Source organism: Ceratotherium simum, chromosome 1, assembly GCF_057802395.1.
Source record: "Ceratotherium simum simum isolate JZ-2026a chromosome 1, ASM5780239v1, whole genome shotgun sequence".
Lineage (NCBI taxonomy): Eukaryota > Metazoa > Chordata > Mammalia > Perissodactyla > Rhinocerotidae > Ceratotherium > Ceratotherium simum.
Window position 1 is genome coordinate 80,656,891 of NC_141900.1, and position 19,124 is coordinate 80,676,014.

General features: G+C 35.6%; 1 protein-coding gene across 1 annotated transcript in view; it reads right to left on the bottom strand.

Moving 5' to 3' along the window:
• Positions 1-3,018: 3,018 nt before the first annotated feature.
• The window catches only part of SLC13A1 (solute carrier family 13 member 1), an 85,079-nt gene continuing 68,973 nt past the window's right edge, over positions 3,019-19,124 (bottom strand). Inside the window, exons 9-15 of the mRNA XM_004418744.3 lie at positions 17,645-17,743; positions 17,131-17,232; positions 13,929-14,035; positions 11,764-11,873; positions 6,948-7,109; positions 5,322-5,459; positions 3,019-3,664 (exon numbers count right to left, since the gene is read on the bottom strand). Coding sequence (XP_004418801.1) covers positions 3,527-3,664; positions 5,322-5,459; positions 6,948-7,109; positions 11,764-11,873; positions 13,929-14,035; positions 17,131-17,232; positions 17,645-17,743 — 856 coding nt within the window. The 3' untranslated portion in view covers positions 3,019-3,526. The remainder of the gene's footprint in view (positions 3,665-5,321; positions 5,460-6,947; positions 7,110-11,763; positions 11,874-13,928; positions 14,036-17,130; positions 17,233-17,644; positions 17,744-19,124) is intronic.

The window sequence follows — 19,124 nt, forward strand, 5'->3', positions numbered from 1 at the left end:
CCTGAGCTAACATCTGTGCCAATCTTCCTCTATTTTATATGTGGGATGCCACCATAGCATGGCTTGATGAACAGTGTGTAGGTCTGCGCTGGGGATCTGAACCCACGAACCCCTGGCCGCCAAAGTGGAGTGTGCAAACTTAATCACTATGCCACCGGGCTGGCCCCTATAAGGTGTTTTCAGTGTTTACTGCTGGGCTAGTCTGATCTCGCCTCTGCAATGGAGACCTCTGTTCTTGATATTTGCATTCCCAAAACTTAACTAGTAAATTTTTACTTTGACTAAAGTGTTTCATTTGGGAATAACATGGCTAATGCCGTGCTGGAGTAACGATTTTAACTATTTTCCTTTTTATATTATATTAGAGTAATAAAACTGACCTAGTTTGTTTGGGTTTACTCTTTTATTGCTAGAACAACCCTCCCCCTCCTAAAAATAAAAACATTTATTTTGGTAAAAGCAATACAGTCAAGCAAAGACAATAGTCATTCATTAACTAAACCAAAAAAATTTGAAACAAAAGTGTCATCACAAAGATTCTTATCAAATATTAAGCATGGGAGAGACATAGTAATATACCTAATAATAATCTTTTACATATAATAATATGTACTACACATGTCAAGACACAATTAATGTGCCATGATATTGTCTTATCAATTTTTGCTAATGAGTTTAATTAATAATATTGGCTAAAAGAGTACCTCCCTACCTCCCAGGCTGAGAAGGAGAGCAAAGCCTTGGATACCAAGTAAGGTGAAAACAGTGTGCACATTTGAAAGGAAAGAAGTCTGAATGCTAGAAATGCTGACACGTACTGTGGCAGTTGGTGCGAGTGAAGGATATACAGATGCCAGTGGAGCCCTCCAAGCACTTGCATGAACAGACAGTAAATAGGCACTTAGTGAAATTGCTACTATTATCTGGACAAGATCGAATTCTAAGTAAGATGCTGAGATTTAAAGTGACAAAGATTTCTAGTTAACCTTTAAGTAAGGATCAAGATAATAACAAAAACACTATCTACCATACAGTGGGAGGGCAAAGATTTGTTTGATCATCTGTTGAGGTTGCCTTTTGGAAACTTTCAAAGATACTATGCAACTCTCAAACTAAAGAGCTTGAGAACGTTGACGTAAATGGGACAAATGTGAAATGGATGAGCTAAGTCATTTTTGATATTTCAACTAAACATAAAGATGTAGCAAGAGAACTATACGGCTCACTTAAACAAATTTTGACTAAGTATAATTTTTCCTGTACTCAGCTGGCAGCTGCTGGAAGTAATTCATTAAAATGATTTAAGGTGAAATGTTTATATTATTTTCTTGAGAGCAAAACTTATTATAATTTGAGAAGTCATTTCATTTTTTCATAATAAAAATGTATTCGTCATATAATATAATTTGGCTGTGATAAATTGAATGACTAGGAAAAAAGCAGAAATGTAATAAATACCATGGGTCATAAATAAATGTGTAACATATGACAGGGAAGGGAATAAGTGAATAGAATGAACATAGAAGATATATACAAAGCAGCAGTATTATATTTTAAGGTTTAAATGGACAAATTTTTCTGAGGAAAAAACAATTAATTTTGCACAAATTAATAAATAAAGAATGAATATGGCAATCTATCATACAATTTTTTGAAGAAATGTATTCTTTTTTAAAAAAATCCTCTTTACTATATTTAATTTTCAAGAATAACTTTATAAATACTGTCACTTGCAAGAAAACCAAACCAGATCTGATGACTTTTATGAAAATTAAAAATAGCAAAGGTGTTTTTTTGTGTGTGTGTGAGGAAGAGTCACCCTGAGCTAACATCTGTGCCAGTCTTCCTCTATTTTGTATGTGAGTCGCTGCCACAGCATGGCTTGACAAGTGGTGTAGGTTTGCTCCTGGGATCCAAACCCGTGAACCCGGGCCACTGAAGTGGAGCACGCTGTATGTAACCACTATGCCATGGGGCTGCCCCGCAAAGGTGTTTTTAAGCTTGTCTTCCATTTTATTTTTAGCACAAGAATTTCTGTGTTTTAACTTCTCCATCTTTTCCTAACTATACACATATTTTGTGGTTTTTGATTGCAATTTTTTTCCCTTTAGCTGAATTTTGGAATGCCAATAGACCTTACTCTTTCACATTCTGAATGCTAGGAGACTATTTTCTTCTTCCTACTTTTGTTTGACTGTTTAGTTCTTTTTTCTTTTTGGTTTGCCCATAAATAATTTATTTTTCTCTTTTGTAAATATATCAAAAGTTTTTGTTTTTTTTTTTGTGAGGAAGATTAGCCCTGAGCTAACATCCGATGCCAATCCTCCTCTTTTTTCTGAGGAAGACTGGCCCTGGGCTAACATCCATGCCCATCTTCCTCTACTTTATATGGGATGCTGTCACAGCATGGTTTGACAAGCAGTGCATCAGTCTGTGCCCGGGATCTGAACCTGCGAACCCTGGGCTGCCACAGCGGAGCACGCACACGTAACCACTACACCACCGGACTGGCCCCTGAATAGTTTTAAGTTTTTATTTTCTATCTGGTATTTCATTTCAATGTTGACATAATGGAGTTATGTGATTTTTTTCTATGTCTGTATACACAGTGATAATTCATTTAAATTTCTGAATCTCCTCTTTTTACATAGGAGATTATGTATTTCTGAAATAAGATAAACACTTAAGCGAAATTGCTATACATGTATATAAACGGGTTAATAATTTTATAGTGTTTAGCTTTCTTTCCTAACTACACTGTGCTAATAGTGCAAATCGTAGCAAGCCTTAACCATAGCTTTACAAAATGCTTTTCTCAGTGCACTGAGATCTTTAAAGTGTGAATTACATTACTCTAACCATAAAGTCAATTAGAAATTAATCCTTATCTATGAGTTTTCTGTTGTTTAGTGGATTCACCTATAATTTTGGAACTACTACTTCAATTTCAATTTTCGTACTATATGTATCTATCAAAAATAATCTGATTGCGATTTTTTTTAAATGAGGGAATGCACATTTTATTTAGATTAAACTCTTCTTTTGCACCACCAGATGACCACAGCTTTGAGTTTTCAGAAAATTCCCTTGAACAACACTACAGAAATGATTTATCCAAGTATCTAATTAATTTGCATTTTTTTAATTTTTAGCTTCATGAGAAGTTTCTGAAGTAATAACATTTGAAATGTTACATGGAACCCAAACTGTAAGATGAAGCAAATGACCTAATCTCTTTGAAGGTCAAGTTATAAATTATTCTTATGATGAAGTAGGATGCATATGGTCCATGAGCAAAAACTCCACCATGGGCTTCTCGATGAAAGCATGTAGATACTCTTTGGTTGCATCTCAAAAGAAATGTGGACTCTGAGTTATGACAGCAGGTTTTGGGTGTTCACTGGAACTGCAGCAGCTACACCAGGACTGATTTAAATGTGTCATCAGTCTTCCACAGCCAAATTTTGCAGTGAATTCTTAGTGGTTCCCAAAACACACCACAGGATCGTTAGAGCATTCATCATGGTCATGGCATGGTCTCATTACTAATTGCAGGAGCCCAAGAAGGGTAAGTTTGGAGGTCAAACATGGGCACAATCCAGGTGAACATGCCAAGCATCACCACAGCAACACCCACAATATTAACGCCAAGTCCAGCTTTAACCTTGAACAGGAAAGAACATAAATGTCAGTCTTGCAAAAAAAAATCTATGGGAGAATTGAAATGTTGCTGCAGAAAGCATATATCAGATCTACATGCATCCTAAAAGATAAGAATAAATTATTGATTTCATAAAACAAGGAGTTCTTCCATTCGTGTCAAAAGAGAATCTGTCCCCAACTAAATGCCATTTACCAGGAGAGTCTCAGAGAAGTTCCTCTTAGGAATACACCAAAGTCATTCCAATTCGACAAAAATCCCCTTAAAAACCTGCCATTCGTGTTAAATCAGAATTTGAGTTTCACGGTTTTGTATTTCAGTAAATAAGGTTTAGGTCACTATATGATAACTGGATCCTTTGTATTCATTCAATGTTACTATTAGTTTACCCTTCAGTATTCTTATTGAGATTTAATAATGCCACTTCTTGTATTCATCTTTCTTAGAGTTCCCATTTGTCCAGCTCTGACATTATCATTCTGGTGTCCATTAAATAACCTCAAAGTTGCTTTCTACCCATTAAAACAGAGATCGGCAGACAAACGCCCATGAAGTATTTTTGTAAATAACCACAACCATGCCCATTTCTTTACATTATTATTGGCTGCTTTCATGACACAATGGCACAGTTGAGTAGTTGTGACAGGACCATATGGCCCACAGAGTTTCAAATATTTACTATCTGGCTTTTTACAGAGAAAGCTTGCTTATCTCTGCCTTCTTTGTGTTAAAACATGGAGACCCAAAGCAAAAGGGAGATACCTAGCAATGATTTCTCCTTTTCTGTCCATGCAAGCCACTCATTTATTCCAGAATCCAGCTTTTATTTTTTTAATTCACATATATAGGACATTGCTTATATTATATTATGCACACTTTCTTTACCAGAAGGATATTATATGACTTCTACATAGAGTCATTTCTAGAATTTTTATGTTGCAGGGGTTTAAGGACAGCAATGTATGTGCAAGGAAGGGAACTGGGGCTTACCTGGGAACTGCATTTGCCTAGCAAGCTCCCTGACTTGACTTTGGTTATATTCTTGTTTGGCTTGGTTTGGAAGTTGATGATCAAGATTAGGGGGAGACTAGAATATTCTCAAGCTAGTTTTGACTACCACCACTTCTGTATTTGACAAAAATGCCCGTGTTTTGTCACTTAAATTTTCTATTATTACTTGCTTGTGCTTTCATTTCAGGTGCCACTATTAGAATCGGAACAAGAAAGATGACTTTTCATCATCAGGCACTGAGCACAATGTCTTATTCAGAGTAAATGTCTGTTGCATAAATTATTTGTGATAGCAAACCACAGTGCTTGATTGCTAAATTTCATTGACCCTATATCCTCCTTTTTCTTAGGTCAAGGTGGGTCCTGATCTTGACATGTAAGTTGAGCATATTGTATGCTCTTTTCCTTCTTCTAGGGCATTACTGATGCTTTCGAAATCTCTGTATTTGTGACTGTAAATTCTAATGACATGTTCACTTCTGGTTATCACTCTTAAAAGCAGTTGTATGACCTGTCGTGCACTCACCTTCAGAAGCAGAACTTAAGCCATGCTTTTCCTGACAGTTGATTAGTGTGTAAAAGGGAAGATAACCCAACACATCACAAGAAAAGTCTACTGGACCTGATAGTATTCTTTCAGCTCACTTACCATGTCAATAACTGTCAGATGGCCATATGAGAAAACAATAGCATTGGGCGGATTTGCTACCGGGAGGAGGAATGCAAATGAAGTGCACAGAGTAGATGGGATCAAAATGTAAAGAGGGTTCACGTGAATGGCTTCAGCCTGTTGGAAAAGATAAAAAGAAGTCTAAGGAACATTTTGAGGGAGGCACCAAGCACCAGAATGAGCAAAATTATTACAATAAACTTTCCTAGAAGCAGGTTGAAACCCAAAGACATAAAATTATACACAGAAATGCAGTTATAACTTGAAGAATATTTTCCAGAAAATATGTCTTACTCTTGTTGTTGTTTATATGGTTATTGGTGCCCATTTAAGCATTACAACTCAGTTATATTTAGAAAATAAAGTATCATCTATTCCAGAAACTAAATAAAAACAGCAACCATTTATTATTTATCTGGTGCTAGGTGCTGTGCTAAGTTATATATGTGTTTATATATAATATATGTAAAATTTTACATATATTAGATATAATATATAATACACTTCATGTATTTACATATGTAACTTAATTTTCACAATGACCTTATGAGATGGCTACTATAACCCCAAATAACAGATGAGGAAACTGAGGCCTAGAGAGGCTAAAGTAACTTGTCCAAACACACAGCTGGTAAGCAGTAGAATGTCAGTAGAGTCTCAGGTCCCTCTGGCTCCAAAGCTTCTCATCAAACCATTGATGTTACTGCCTCTGTGATATATATTTTAAAATTTGCTTGGGAATCATCACAAAAGAAGAATTACTATTATTCTTAACTCATCATATAATTTTCCAACTGCTCCATGTTGAGAAATAAAAAGCCAGAAAAAACCAAAATGATATTTTACCAATATGAAACTGCCTGCATTTCTTTTCTAATTTGAAGCAGCAGCTCAAGAACGCCAACATGTGCCCCTGAACTGGCGGCAGAATAATTCCAGAGGGCCAATCCTTCTTAATTTAAAGCGCTTTCCTCTCACCAAACCCATCTGTCCCAATGAGAAAAACATTTTACTTAAAGCTATTTCTTGTAATTGCTAGCTAGGTGGGGAGATGAAGGGAAGACCGTCTTTCCCTCTCTCTCCTTGCAAATCTGCTTCTTACTTATTCTTTTAAAATTCTTCCCTGGGCAGTGGAGAACTGTGTCTAAGATATTTAAGCTTGAAGCCTGAAGTATAAGCCTAGATTCCCATTCCCTTGCAAATCACTTATATGAAGCACTTCTCAGCAATTCAGGAGTAATATTCTGGAGGGAGACGTGTCAGCATTAGAGACCTAAATACTCAAGTTGCCAGGAGACACTGAATCCCAAAATCTTACAGCTGGAAAGGATCTAGGCTGACTTTCAGTTATCTGCCAACAAAAAATCTGGGCAGAGAGAAGGTAAGTGGTTCACTTAAGATGTTCTGCTTGAACATGGACAGAAATAGTTCTCCTGAGTTGAGGTCTCCTAAAAAAGCATTAATGCAAATAAAGGCACTCTATAAATTACCTACCAGGGGTAATCATTCAAGCCAAAAATGATTCCGCACTACAATATGAGAACAAGCAAATTAGAACACTACTCTTTAGATGAAGACAGTAAATGGGATAAATGAAATACTTACCAATGGAGATAGTATTGGGAGAAGGAGGGTAATGGTAGCTGGATTGCTGGCTACCTCTGTTAAAGACGTGACCATCAAAGAAGATAGCAGAATTACTAGCCATAGTGGTAACGAACCTAGAGGAGATAGTTTATTTCCTATCCACGCAGATAGTCCTGATACCTAAAAAAACGAATTTGCAACATTTGTTATTCATTAACAATTCATCTTATTCAGACCCAACTTAAATATATAAAAAGCATTATTTATTCTAAGAACTCAGCTTCTTAAATATAATTTTAATCTCATACTTTTCTGTAGTTTGGTAGATCTAGGTGGCTTTGATAGAGGAGTACTCAGTTATTCTTGTTTTAACGTACCAACATGCTTTAGGAAATTTGAATTGTCTTCCCACATTTTTCAATTAAATTTTAATTTTATCTAATTAATAAATGCAGGTATTTTAACAAGTCACTTAGGACTATAGAGTTTTATGAAAAGAGCAGCTCTTCTAGTTTTCGTCTCTCTACTCCTAAGTTGTGTTCCCCAGAGGCAATAACTTTCAACACTTATTAGCTATTTCTAGCTATATTTAGGTATTTATAGCTATTTTTCAAAATCATAGTTTTTCCTAATTTTCAAATTTAGACATTATTTATTGACGTCATAATATGTGACACTATCTACCATACATATATTTCCTGTGCCTCCATTCCCTTATACTCATACATTAACATTTTTGGTTAAATCAATATTTAAAGTTTACCATTGTGATTATATGAATACTGTTCATACCTGAATTACTTAGTGTACTGTGGTTACACTTAGCCTTTTTGTTTGTTTGCCTGTTTTTGCAGGGAATAATTGCCTCAATCTTTTGTTTGCTTGGTTTTCCAAGGACCTATCACTAATTCTTCAGCACACTTTCCAGTAAAATTGGAAAATTCCCTGTGAGTAGACAAACATTTTAAGTATCTTTTTCATTTTCTCTCATGGAGTTGTCCATTCTGGAGTATTCCCTCCTTTGGCTCCATCTGGACTAGTTGCTCTCTAGGTCTACTCTGCCGTTGTTCTGAAACCTCTCTTCACTAGGGTACCATGAATTCCTTCACTAACCTCTTATGTGGGAATGCTTTCTTGTTAACTCCTTTGTATTAGTGAAACACATTCTTTCATAGCTTCCTGAGAATTGATATATGGGAAGTAAAATTTTACTCTCTGCATGTCTGAAAACCTCTTTATTTTCTTTTCACATTGTTTTGATAGTTTAGCTTTTGTAGAATTCTAGACTTAAAATAATAATCACTCATCAGTTTCAAGCCATTGCTCCATTTCCTGTGGTTTCCAGTTGGGTTCTTTAGAAACCTGATGACATTCTAATCTTTGATTCATTGTTCATAGTACAGAAAGATTGGCTGCACTCAGATTAGTAGATATTTAGTTCTATTTTTCTCTCCAAATGGAAGGGAAAATCCTCCATTTGTGAGATTTCAGTGAGCTACTGCATGTGTGAATCTTTAAGCTCATGACAAACTAGGATTGGCATCAGTAAAGCTCTAATTATAAGCAGTAAGCTCCCAGATGAAAAGTTGGCAAGAACATCCCCAGATGTGGATGCCAGATATTATGTACGTTATTTGTGGTTTAGACTTATATTTTTGTTTTGACTTTTAGATGGAAAAAGACTGTCTACCATTTAAGTCACATTGGCACAAATTTATCCTAGACTATAATAACACATACTTTAAAAATGGATTTTATTTATGTCCGATTAGATGCTGGAAAAGCATACACCACATATTGTTCCCCCTCTCTGGAAGCCATTGGGATCATATCATCACACCCAGGGTTCTGAAATTCTACATGAAGTGCTTTGATATTGGGCACTCAGTAGCTTTCTCAGTCCAGAATCTCAAAGTCTCCAGTGCTAGGGAATTTCTTGTATTATTTTTTGGCAATGTTCTTATATTTATTTTTCTTTTCTTTTTTTTTCTATTTCTGAAACTCCTATTACTTGGCTCTTGGACATTTTGGATTGATACTCTAATTTTCTTATCTCTCTCTTTTTTTAAATTTACCTGCTCTTCATCTTTTTGTCCTATTTTCTGAGATAGGATCAAACTTCATCTTCTAACCCTGCTACTGAATTTTAAAATTTTTGTTATAATACTTCTTATCTTCAGTGACTCTTTATTTTCTGTCTATTCCTTTTTTCAAAAAGTAACATTCTATTTTAGTTTTGTGTCTTTAATGTTTCTAACATTTTTTTGAGGCATCAATGACAAATTTTAAAAGTTTTCTTTTGCTTCATGCATTTCCTTGCTTTTTCTGTGTTCCTTTTATTTTTTGTTACTGGTTATTGTAGCAGAGGCTTTTCCAACTGTCTGGTGATTCTGGACTATCTCTTCGTGTTTAAAAGGGAGGTAATAAAATGATGATTGGGGGTTCTTTGTGTCTGGGCAAGGATTGTTGAGAGGAAGACTTTACTGTAGGTGACTAAGTTGTGAGCTAGTGTCTCAGTGATTCAATTTTGTTACAGAGTAAATCTAAATTTTCTACCAGGGAGAAGAGAGAGCAGTTGCCTGTCTATTCAGGACTGGGGAAAGTATCTGGGAAGCTCACAGCTCCTTATACACTTTTTGAACCATCCTCCATGTTTAGTTCTGTTTATTCCCTGGCTTTCAGTTAATCTGCTGCTTCCCATTTCTAAACCCTTCCAGGATCCTGTGGATGAATCAGTTTGTTTCTTGTTGGCTTTTCCTTTTGCAGGCCCATAGATTTCATCTTTCTCTACTTTTCCTGCTATACAAAGTCAGTTACCCCTCAAATATCTTCTTTCCGTCTCCTAAATTTTATCAATATCTCTTACATGTTATTACTCTTGCTGTATATTCTTCATCTGTATGAACTGATACTCATTTGTTCTATTATTGTTATTAGAGGAGATCTGAGAAAAATAGTGTTAAATCCTCCATGTTTAACCTAGGAGAAAAATTTTGAGGGATGTGTGAAAAAGGGGGAGGAGGAGTTATTCACTGATAAGAATTTGAAAGTGACTACCAGCTCATGAGAGTTTAATCAGGTTAAAACAAAATCAAGGGGTATTCAAGAGAGAGGGGCTTATAATTAGGTGAATGCTTTAGAAGCTGCTATCGCGTGGTTCCCAACTAGAAGGGTTATCTATTTCTGGACATTTGCCAAACTAATTACAATTTGGAACAAAATTTTAAAAAATTAACTGTCTCTAAATCTTTGTAAAACCAGCTTCTAAGGATATATTTGTCCGCAGTCATATTTTTGAAGCTCATAGCTTCAATCTGACCACTCAAGGGTAAGGTTATTCTGGGTATCCCATAGAAATCTGATTCTATGTACTAGGATTTTCACAGCAAACTATACCTCCCTCCATGGTTTCCCTAATTCTTCCAGGGAGAAGCCTAGTGCATCAGACTAAGTCCACACCTTTTCATTTCCTTAGATTTTGTTACTGTAGGGTCTGGCCAAAGCTTTTAAAACCACTTTGAGCTTCTAGGATCCAATCCATACAGATATTCTGGGAAGGAGAGATGAACAAAGTTCACATCCATGCCGGAATTGCTGATTCTGATTTCCTCACAATTCAAATTAGCAGACATAGGAATGGAAGTTAGTTATTCTGAGAAACCAGATCTCATTAATGCTGAACTAGTAGAAAAGTGCATTTGTCTTATATTTCTATCATTTATATTTGAGCACTCTGTAAGACAAGCCAAATCTAGACCTAAAATGACTTGTAAGTGGCACTCAGAATTGAGACAATTTCTAAAACTTTCACCTATTACTAAATCCTATTGCTGAAACCTCAGTATCTAAATACCATACAGAAAAATTGACAATAAAATCAGAAGCAAAAAACAGTCTCCCTATAGGTTATCAAGAAAAGAACAGAACAGATAGTTACTCGTCTTGAGAAGTGTAAAAATTTAACTTCCCATAAGCTAAAAGCCTGGACACAACACCTCCCTCACCATCCTTTTAAATTTGATGACTGAGTAGGGAAATGGAATACCCTTGAGCTTTGAGTGTTTCACAGAAGGCTATGAAATCCAGAAATAAGAGGTTTTTAACTATTCAAACAGTAAAGGATTTTCATGGACTTTTTGGAGAAGGTGCTTTGCTTCCAGCAGCCCTTCAAAGACCAGGGCAATTTCAAGGGACAAAGTCTTCCCCAGACTTCTACTTTATATCAACTGGATAGATAGGCCAAAGAAATAGCCAACTTGATTCCTCATGGCGGTTTTATTTCTCCCTAAAATTAGACATAATACAATATTAGACACGGTTATGTGAAATTTTCTCGCGACTTCATTCAATAAACATGTATTAATTACCTTTAATGCTATTATTATTTCTCATTCTCCTTTCTTGACAGCATTAGGACCAGGATATATTGAAGAGAACTCTGAGAGCTACCCAAATTCATCATGACATAAGGTAAAGGTATAAACAAAAAAAAAAAATCTGTTTTACTAGGAGTCACTGTACATATGATTTTCACATAAGTTTTTTTCTTACTAAGCTAGTCTTCTAATACTATTTCATGGATTAAGAATTCTAACCTTCTTTGCTTTATTTCTTTTGACACACTGGGATGTCACAGAAAATAATGGTTTATGCTTATAGCCTGTAAAAATTCTTGAACTTTGAACTTTGTGTGGAACACTTACTGCATGGCTATTGAATTCTACATCATTAAAATGAGATGATGAGGTTGAATATGCCAAAAGCTTGAATGTCTCTGTGTTCTTCTTTTGAACAGTCTAGCTAATTCTTAAAAAGCTTAAACACAGAGTATTACCTCACAGCCATCTGCCAAGGCAAAGCCTCCACCAACAAGTATCGCTATATCCCAGGGCATGAATGACTGGAATTCCTTCCAAGTAATCAGTGGAGAGTAATCAAAAGCAACTGGAAAACAAAAGTCCTACAGTTAACACATTGCTTAAAATATGATAATATGACATGTTTTTAAAAAATTATACTAAATAGCCATCTCACAGGAAGTTTTTAATATTCCTATCTTGTTTTTAGAGAGGGGACTTGATCTGGACTTTAAATAATCTCCACCTGGCCTAGGAGGAACATTATATTATAAAAAAGGAAAAAATGCTATAACTCAGAAAAATCCTTTGGATCGTATTATAGAACAAATTTAGATAAATTATAACACTGTAATTTATAATGCTATTCATTCATTCATTCATTCCACTAAAATCTTTGCCTATTACGCTAACACAGTGCATTGGACTATACTATTCTTTGCTATGCAAAATGTCTGTAACATTCCATTAGTTCTAACAGCATCAGTATAGAGTTATAATTATCATTCACTAATATTTATTTGAATATTGTATTATTTTTGCAAATCATGAGGAGGGTCATGATAGATGCATCAGGATTCTAGTTTAAAATAATTCCAAGTTCAGATTCAATAATTTAGGTATCATTCATGAGACCCTTAAAATGCTGATAAAGCAGTTATCACAAAGATTTCTTTTGATGCTTGGGTCCTGATGGCTTCATTGATTTGTCGAGAAATAAGGTCATCCATGAACACATTACGTCCATATAACATTTGTGTGTAATGGGCAGCCTTCTATATGGTGAGATTTTAAGGTTACTATTAAGCCTCCTTCACTCAAACCTAAACCAAACCTACCCTCACTGCTGACTGAAATGTTTGTATTTCTTACTTGAATTAAGGCCAGATATCCTGTTAAAATGCACACATCTCTGAAATGTACCTCTCATTTAAAATTTAATATATTATGTTTTGTACATCATTTTAAAATCTAGTGTGAATGAATTTATTAAGGAGGACAGGGTTGAAGAATGAGAAGAGGGAGAATGGTGGGTAGAGCCAAGGCTTTTCTGAGGGGGATTCAGATGTGGGAGCCAGGGAAGTTAAGCCAAGCATTGGTTCCTCAATACTTGCCACTGCCAGGCCTCAGGGCTTTTACTGCAATGGTCGGAATCCTCAGGGTCTCCTAGGAATCAGTGCTCTGAATTGCAACATCTCTTGATAACACAGTTGGAGATGTTCTAGTCTCCAGTGAAGAACAAAAGGCATTTATTTCTACGCTTTGCTCTTTACACATATCATGTCCTAGAAATCTGACTCCGTCGTTTATCTACTCTGACTCAAGGAGTCAGGTGAGCCAGCCATAAATCCCAGTTCCATCCCAGTAAAAAAAGAAGAAAAAAAGAAAAACCAACAACAACAAAAAACACAATTCTACTCTACTAGGCTATGTTAAAACAATTTTAAATCATTTCTCCCACACTGATAACATAAGAATCTGACTACCCAAAACATGCTATGTTAGTATAAAGCATAGGCGTGGATGAATCCTGTGTTTAAGAATGTGTGTGCACGTCAGGGGAAGGAGGAGTATGCTCATGTAAACAGACATGCTTCTTTGTCCGTATGGTATAAAAACAATGAATGCCCCCACTGAATACCTTTTCTTTCAATCGTGACACTACGTTATAACTAGTGTGGGGTTGATATGCATGTTTTCCAGGACTACTATATAAGGTTATAAACACTCTTTTCCTTGAAACTCCTCAACGTTTTAGACCCTCAGCATTTATTACCAAGGGGTCATCACAAAGTAATGACTTCCATGTTCTCATTCCTATCTTTGTCAATAGTAAAATTAAATATGATTGTGGCAGGGGAAGTGGACATATCACAGCCCAAGCAGCATCACTTGGAGCAAAATCCTAACCATGGTGCATAAAGAAATCTACTTCTCACTTCTGCATAGTCAGATGATCCCTCTTGTAGGTGGATGATGTGTGCTGGCTGAATAGTAGTTGTGGAGTGCAAACAGGGCATGCTAAGCTGGGGTTGTGTCAGTGAGTCCATTCCTTCTGTTCTAAGTGCTAACTCAAACCAATGGAATTTCGTAATTTTTGCTCTGCTGTCAAATTCATTCAGAATTATAAATAATACTCAACCAATTTCTCCTGTAGGTGTAGTTTTAGTCAATCTCTTAGCTGGGATAAGAAAGAATAGGAGTCCTACAAGCAAGGCAACAGTTGAATCTGTAACATAACCAAGATATCTGAAAAAGAACAAATGTGTGTGTTACAAAAGCCCATCTAGAATTTGCATGAACTAAAAACCAATTGATTATGCTAATAACACATAAGTATACGTATAGGTTATTTATTCTGGATAATCTGCTCTAAAATCTATGAAGTTCTAACTAAATGATATAACTTAGTGGAACCAAAAATCTCAGAGCATGCTCCCATTGTTTCCAGATATGTCTTCTTAATTTCAAAACTGTGTCTACACGTGTTGACATACTAGGCCAGTGTGGTAAACTCTCTTTTAGGTAAAGTTTACAGATCTGGTAAACAATTTCTTCTTTGAATTATTTCTTTTAATCATATGGGCAGAGAATTTAGGTTGAAACAATTGCTAAACTAGGCAAAGCCCCATATAATTGTTTTATAACATCCTACTTTTGAATTATGTCAAGGCATGGATGTTTCTAGAGTACTCTAAAACTCTTCTGTAAATTGTGAAAAGGAATTGTTCTATTTTTCTAAGATGCAACATCTGCTTCTGTGATGATAGGCCCTAGCCATATCATACAACTAAAATCAACCCATTTAATACTTTGCACCCTGTGAAACTGAATCAAGAATATTAATTGTTAGAATGGCTTATGAGATGCTCATAAATGATCATTGTACGAATTAAGAGTGATTTAGGAACAGATGGGATCTTAGAATCACCAGACCATTCCAGCAAGTAAGATAGATTTACGGAAGCCTCAGAAGTCAAGAAGCAGCTGGAGACCAGATATGAACGAACCAAGCATAAATAATTAAAATTCAGTTTTAAAAGTCAGCATATTAACTAGTGAATCTTTGTAGTCTAAGAAGAAATATGTACACCCTAAAGATTATTTTGCTACTATGTAGCTCGGTAATGCCTACAAACGTAGAAGCTCTCTGCTCCTGTAATTTACTTGAACAATCTAAATAATCAAGGAAATGCATTATTTTATTCAATCTGACAATTTTATAAAGCAATCTGTTTTCCCTAAATATAAATTTTCTTTATTTCTTTGTTGAGTAAAAAGCTATCTTTGTGTAATTTATTCAACAAACTTAACCAACACATTATTTTATTGTTCCCTATTTCCTTTTTTTCAGTTATAGTTTTTGGATGAATTTTTGCCAAATTAGGTTAGGCATCATGTAATCTGATTTTGTTTTATGTGAAAAGACACACTGAATTCAGTCCAGGTTCAAACAGATGGAATGAAAACATTAGGTGGTAGCTATAAATCTTGATACATCAGTCTAGCTTTGGAAATTCTAAATGCTTAAAACCTCTACATTACAATATATTCTACAGAATATATACATTAAATAAAATCAAGCCATAAATATTGAAATGATTTCTTTCAAAAGACTTTTAAAACTATTATTATTAGTTAATTTTATTTTTAGTTTATTTTGAACTGTTAGGTTGTCTCGGTATTACAAAATATGAAGCTTATACAAATTTTATTTTCTTTGGCAATTTTAGCATTTATAAAAAGGAGGAAGAATTATTTTTTATGTTGGTGTAGGTCCTGTCACAAAACTACAAAGCACTAATCAAACTATTAAACAAGAGTTTGTTTTTAATAGCTTGCTTTGAATAATTGAATGCCGCCTTCTGTCTAGACTTCTTAAAATGAAAAGTTTCACTCCTAAAAGCAAGAAAAAGTATATTAAGCTGAAGCTGATCCTTTGAAACATGCTACCACATTACATTGCTACACTTGTGTGCTCACTAGGAATTTGCACACAGACTTTGCACCTTTAAAAAATGTTAGCAATGCTTATATAACCAGAAGGCTCTGATTCGAGGAAAGGAATTTCTTTATTCGGTGTGGGCAGAGTCCATTTCACCCAAACAATTTTGGTTTCTGCCCCAAAATACATGGATTCTTGCTGGAGGATGTGAGACAGGAAGCCCAAATCAGAGATCTGCTGAATTTAGGAAGCAGACGACTTCAGTGAGAGAGAGATTTGGAACACAAATCTCAAAACCAAAGTATTTATATTGACATGTAGGATGGTCCTTAATTTAGAAAATTATGCTACAATCTTCCCCCTCACTTCCCATGACTCAGCAATGACTGCTGGTATATAAGACACTGAAAGATAAAATTAACTCTGACCCAGCTTTTTTTTTTTGGTGAGGAAGATCAGCCCTGCGTTAACGTCTGTTGCCAATCCTTCTCTTTTTGCTGAGGAAGGTTGGCCCTGGGCTAACATCCGTGCCCATCTTCCTCTACCTTATATGTGGGATGCCTGCCACAGCATGGCTTGATAAGTGGTACATAGGTCCATGCCCAGGATCCGAACCTGTGAATCCTGGGCTGCTGAAGCGGAGGGCACGAACTTAACTGCTACACCACCAGGCCAGCCCTGACTCAGCTTCTAACACTTGTTTATAAAATCAGTCTTATTACTTATTCAGGAATTCCTTATCTATAAAATAGGGGCAGGAATGGATTCATAGTGAACTAATGCAAAATAGACATAAATAGAGAAAAAGACAAGTGATTGAACCAAATAAATAATCCTCGATAAAAGTAAAAAAAAAAATTAAGATGGCAAAAATCATAGAATATGAATTCACATTAGGTTATGAAAAAGCATTGAGTGGCATTTATTTCACAGAATAAACATTTATTATTGCACTTCCTATAGGGAGAAGGGCAGCACTATTATAAGTGCTATTATTAGCTCCATTTTACTGATGAGGAAACTGAGAGATAAATGACTTGCCCAAAGTAAATGGAAGAGCTAGGAACAGAATCCAGGCCACGTGGCCCCACAGTCTATACTCTCAACCACCAGAGAATCTGGCTTTCCTGTAGGGTATATGTCTAATTTTGTAAAGATGGAAATAGCTTCATCTAAAGGAGCCTGATTTCTAGTTACAGGGTAGTTTGGTTATCTTCTCTGCAACCCTACCTTAGATTTCATTCCTTATCAATTTTTTTTCCTGGAAAGATTGGAATTAAAAAATCTTTTGAATGGAAAGGAAGAAAAAAAATCTCATACAATCTATGAGTTATAGAAACCATTTAGGAGAAAGGCAAAGTATAAAACAGGAAGGATAAACATAATGTGTAACACTTACTCTGAAAAGAGAACAGACCAACCAGAAACGAACCCGGGATCTCTGCTAAACCATAGCAGGGCCATTAAAATGAAGAGGACCAAGGTCACAATTTCTTGATACCTGTGGGAAAATTCCAATCCTTTCATTTATTTTCTTAGGACATTTGTAGAAACTCCCTGAGCTACTGTCAGGAGTAATCTTAGCAGACTGGTAACCACTGTAAAACCCGGATGTGTCGATACCGCAAATCGAGAGAATCAGTGAGGTTAGAAAAGGACTTTACTCTTCTGTGGGTCTTTCAGCTTCTTGTCAATCTACCTGGTAAATTTTAGTTAGATGAGATATGTATTTTCTCATGTTGAGTTATATTCACAAAGGTTAGAACATTCAAGGCCCTTATCAAGTGTTATAAATAAATACATTACAGATAATTGTGTGCTTATTTGCATTTAAACAAATACTTGCAGTATAAGCAGCATATATCTGTGTGTGTATGTGTGTGTTTGCATGTGTGTGTGTGTGTGAATCTTACCTTATTGGCCCAAGTTTTTGGTATTCTTGTTTAATCACGTCAGCACAAGCTTTTTGTCTGACTGTTTTGGTCTTGCCGCACTTGAACATCTCCTTAAAACTGAAAAGAATAATTAAACATGTTAGCCAAAGGATTCTCCCTTTATAGAAGATATTTGTGTGGAAGTTTCATAAAACATGAAAATATGAATCTCCCTGATAATAACAGAAATCCGAGCTTTTTGCCTATACGTCCATCTCCTTCTTTGAATGTCCTCTCCTCTTTTTTCTGTTTTTGCCTGATTTGCTCAATTTTCAATGCTTAATTCTGTTCCATATTTTCCACAACATCTTCCACTGATCTCTTCCTTTTCCAAGTCCTTTTGCGCCATTAGAATTTTGCCATGTTCCACTCATCTCTAATTTAACACTTTATTATATACCTGATTGTATATACTTTAATACACATATTGTATATCTTGATTGTTAATAGTTGCACATGTATAAATTTTATCTCTTTAGTTAGATAACAAATTATTTGAGGGCAGGGGCAGTGTCATAGATGTTTTCTTTGGCTCAGAATCTCTAAACACTGGCATATGCAGTAAATAATTGACTCATCAACTCAATAGTACCTTTGTCAAGTTTATGTGATGGTCGGTTGTCAGATCCATCAATATGCACAAAATATCAGCTCAAGTTATATACTAGGGCAGGAAGTCACATACACCGATCATGGACAGAGTACAAACTAGGTCTGTTCTCAGAACTAAACCAACTCTATTACATTTTTCTTCAAGTTTTTCCACCCCTTATGTCCTAATACCATCCACTAGATAATTTTCCAACTCATTTCCAACAGTAACTGCCAGTCTCTGTTTCCTTTAGCTGCTGATTTTAGTGACCCTTTTCTCCTATAACTAATTTTTCTGTCCTGAAGTCCAGGGTCTTCAAAACCTTGAACAGTTTTGTGAAGCGCTGTTCTCGACCTAGATAAAAAAAAAAAAAATCCCTCCAGAAGAAGAAACAAATGGGAAATTGGTTAGATTCTTAGGGACTATCTCTTGGAACGTCTATGAGCAGCTCAGTTAGATCACGTTATGTGTAGATATGGAAAGCACTTCTGACTGTATATCCGAAGGAATTGAAATCTGGATCTAGAAGAGATATCTGCACTCACATGTTCATTGCAGCATTATTCATAACAACCGAGATATGGAAACAACTCAAATGGCCATCGATGGACAAGTAGGTAAAGAAAAAGTGGTATATATACATAAAATGGAATATTATTCAGGCTTCAAGAAGAAGGAAATCCTGCCATTTGTGACAACATGGATGGACCTGGAGGACATCATGTTAAGTGAATAAGCCAGACAGAGATAAACAAATACTGCATGATCTCACTTATATGTGGAATCTAAAATAGTCAAACACATAGAAGCAGAGGGTAAAATTGTGGTTGCCAGGGCCTGGGGAAGGGGAAAATGGGGAAGTGTTGG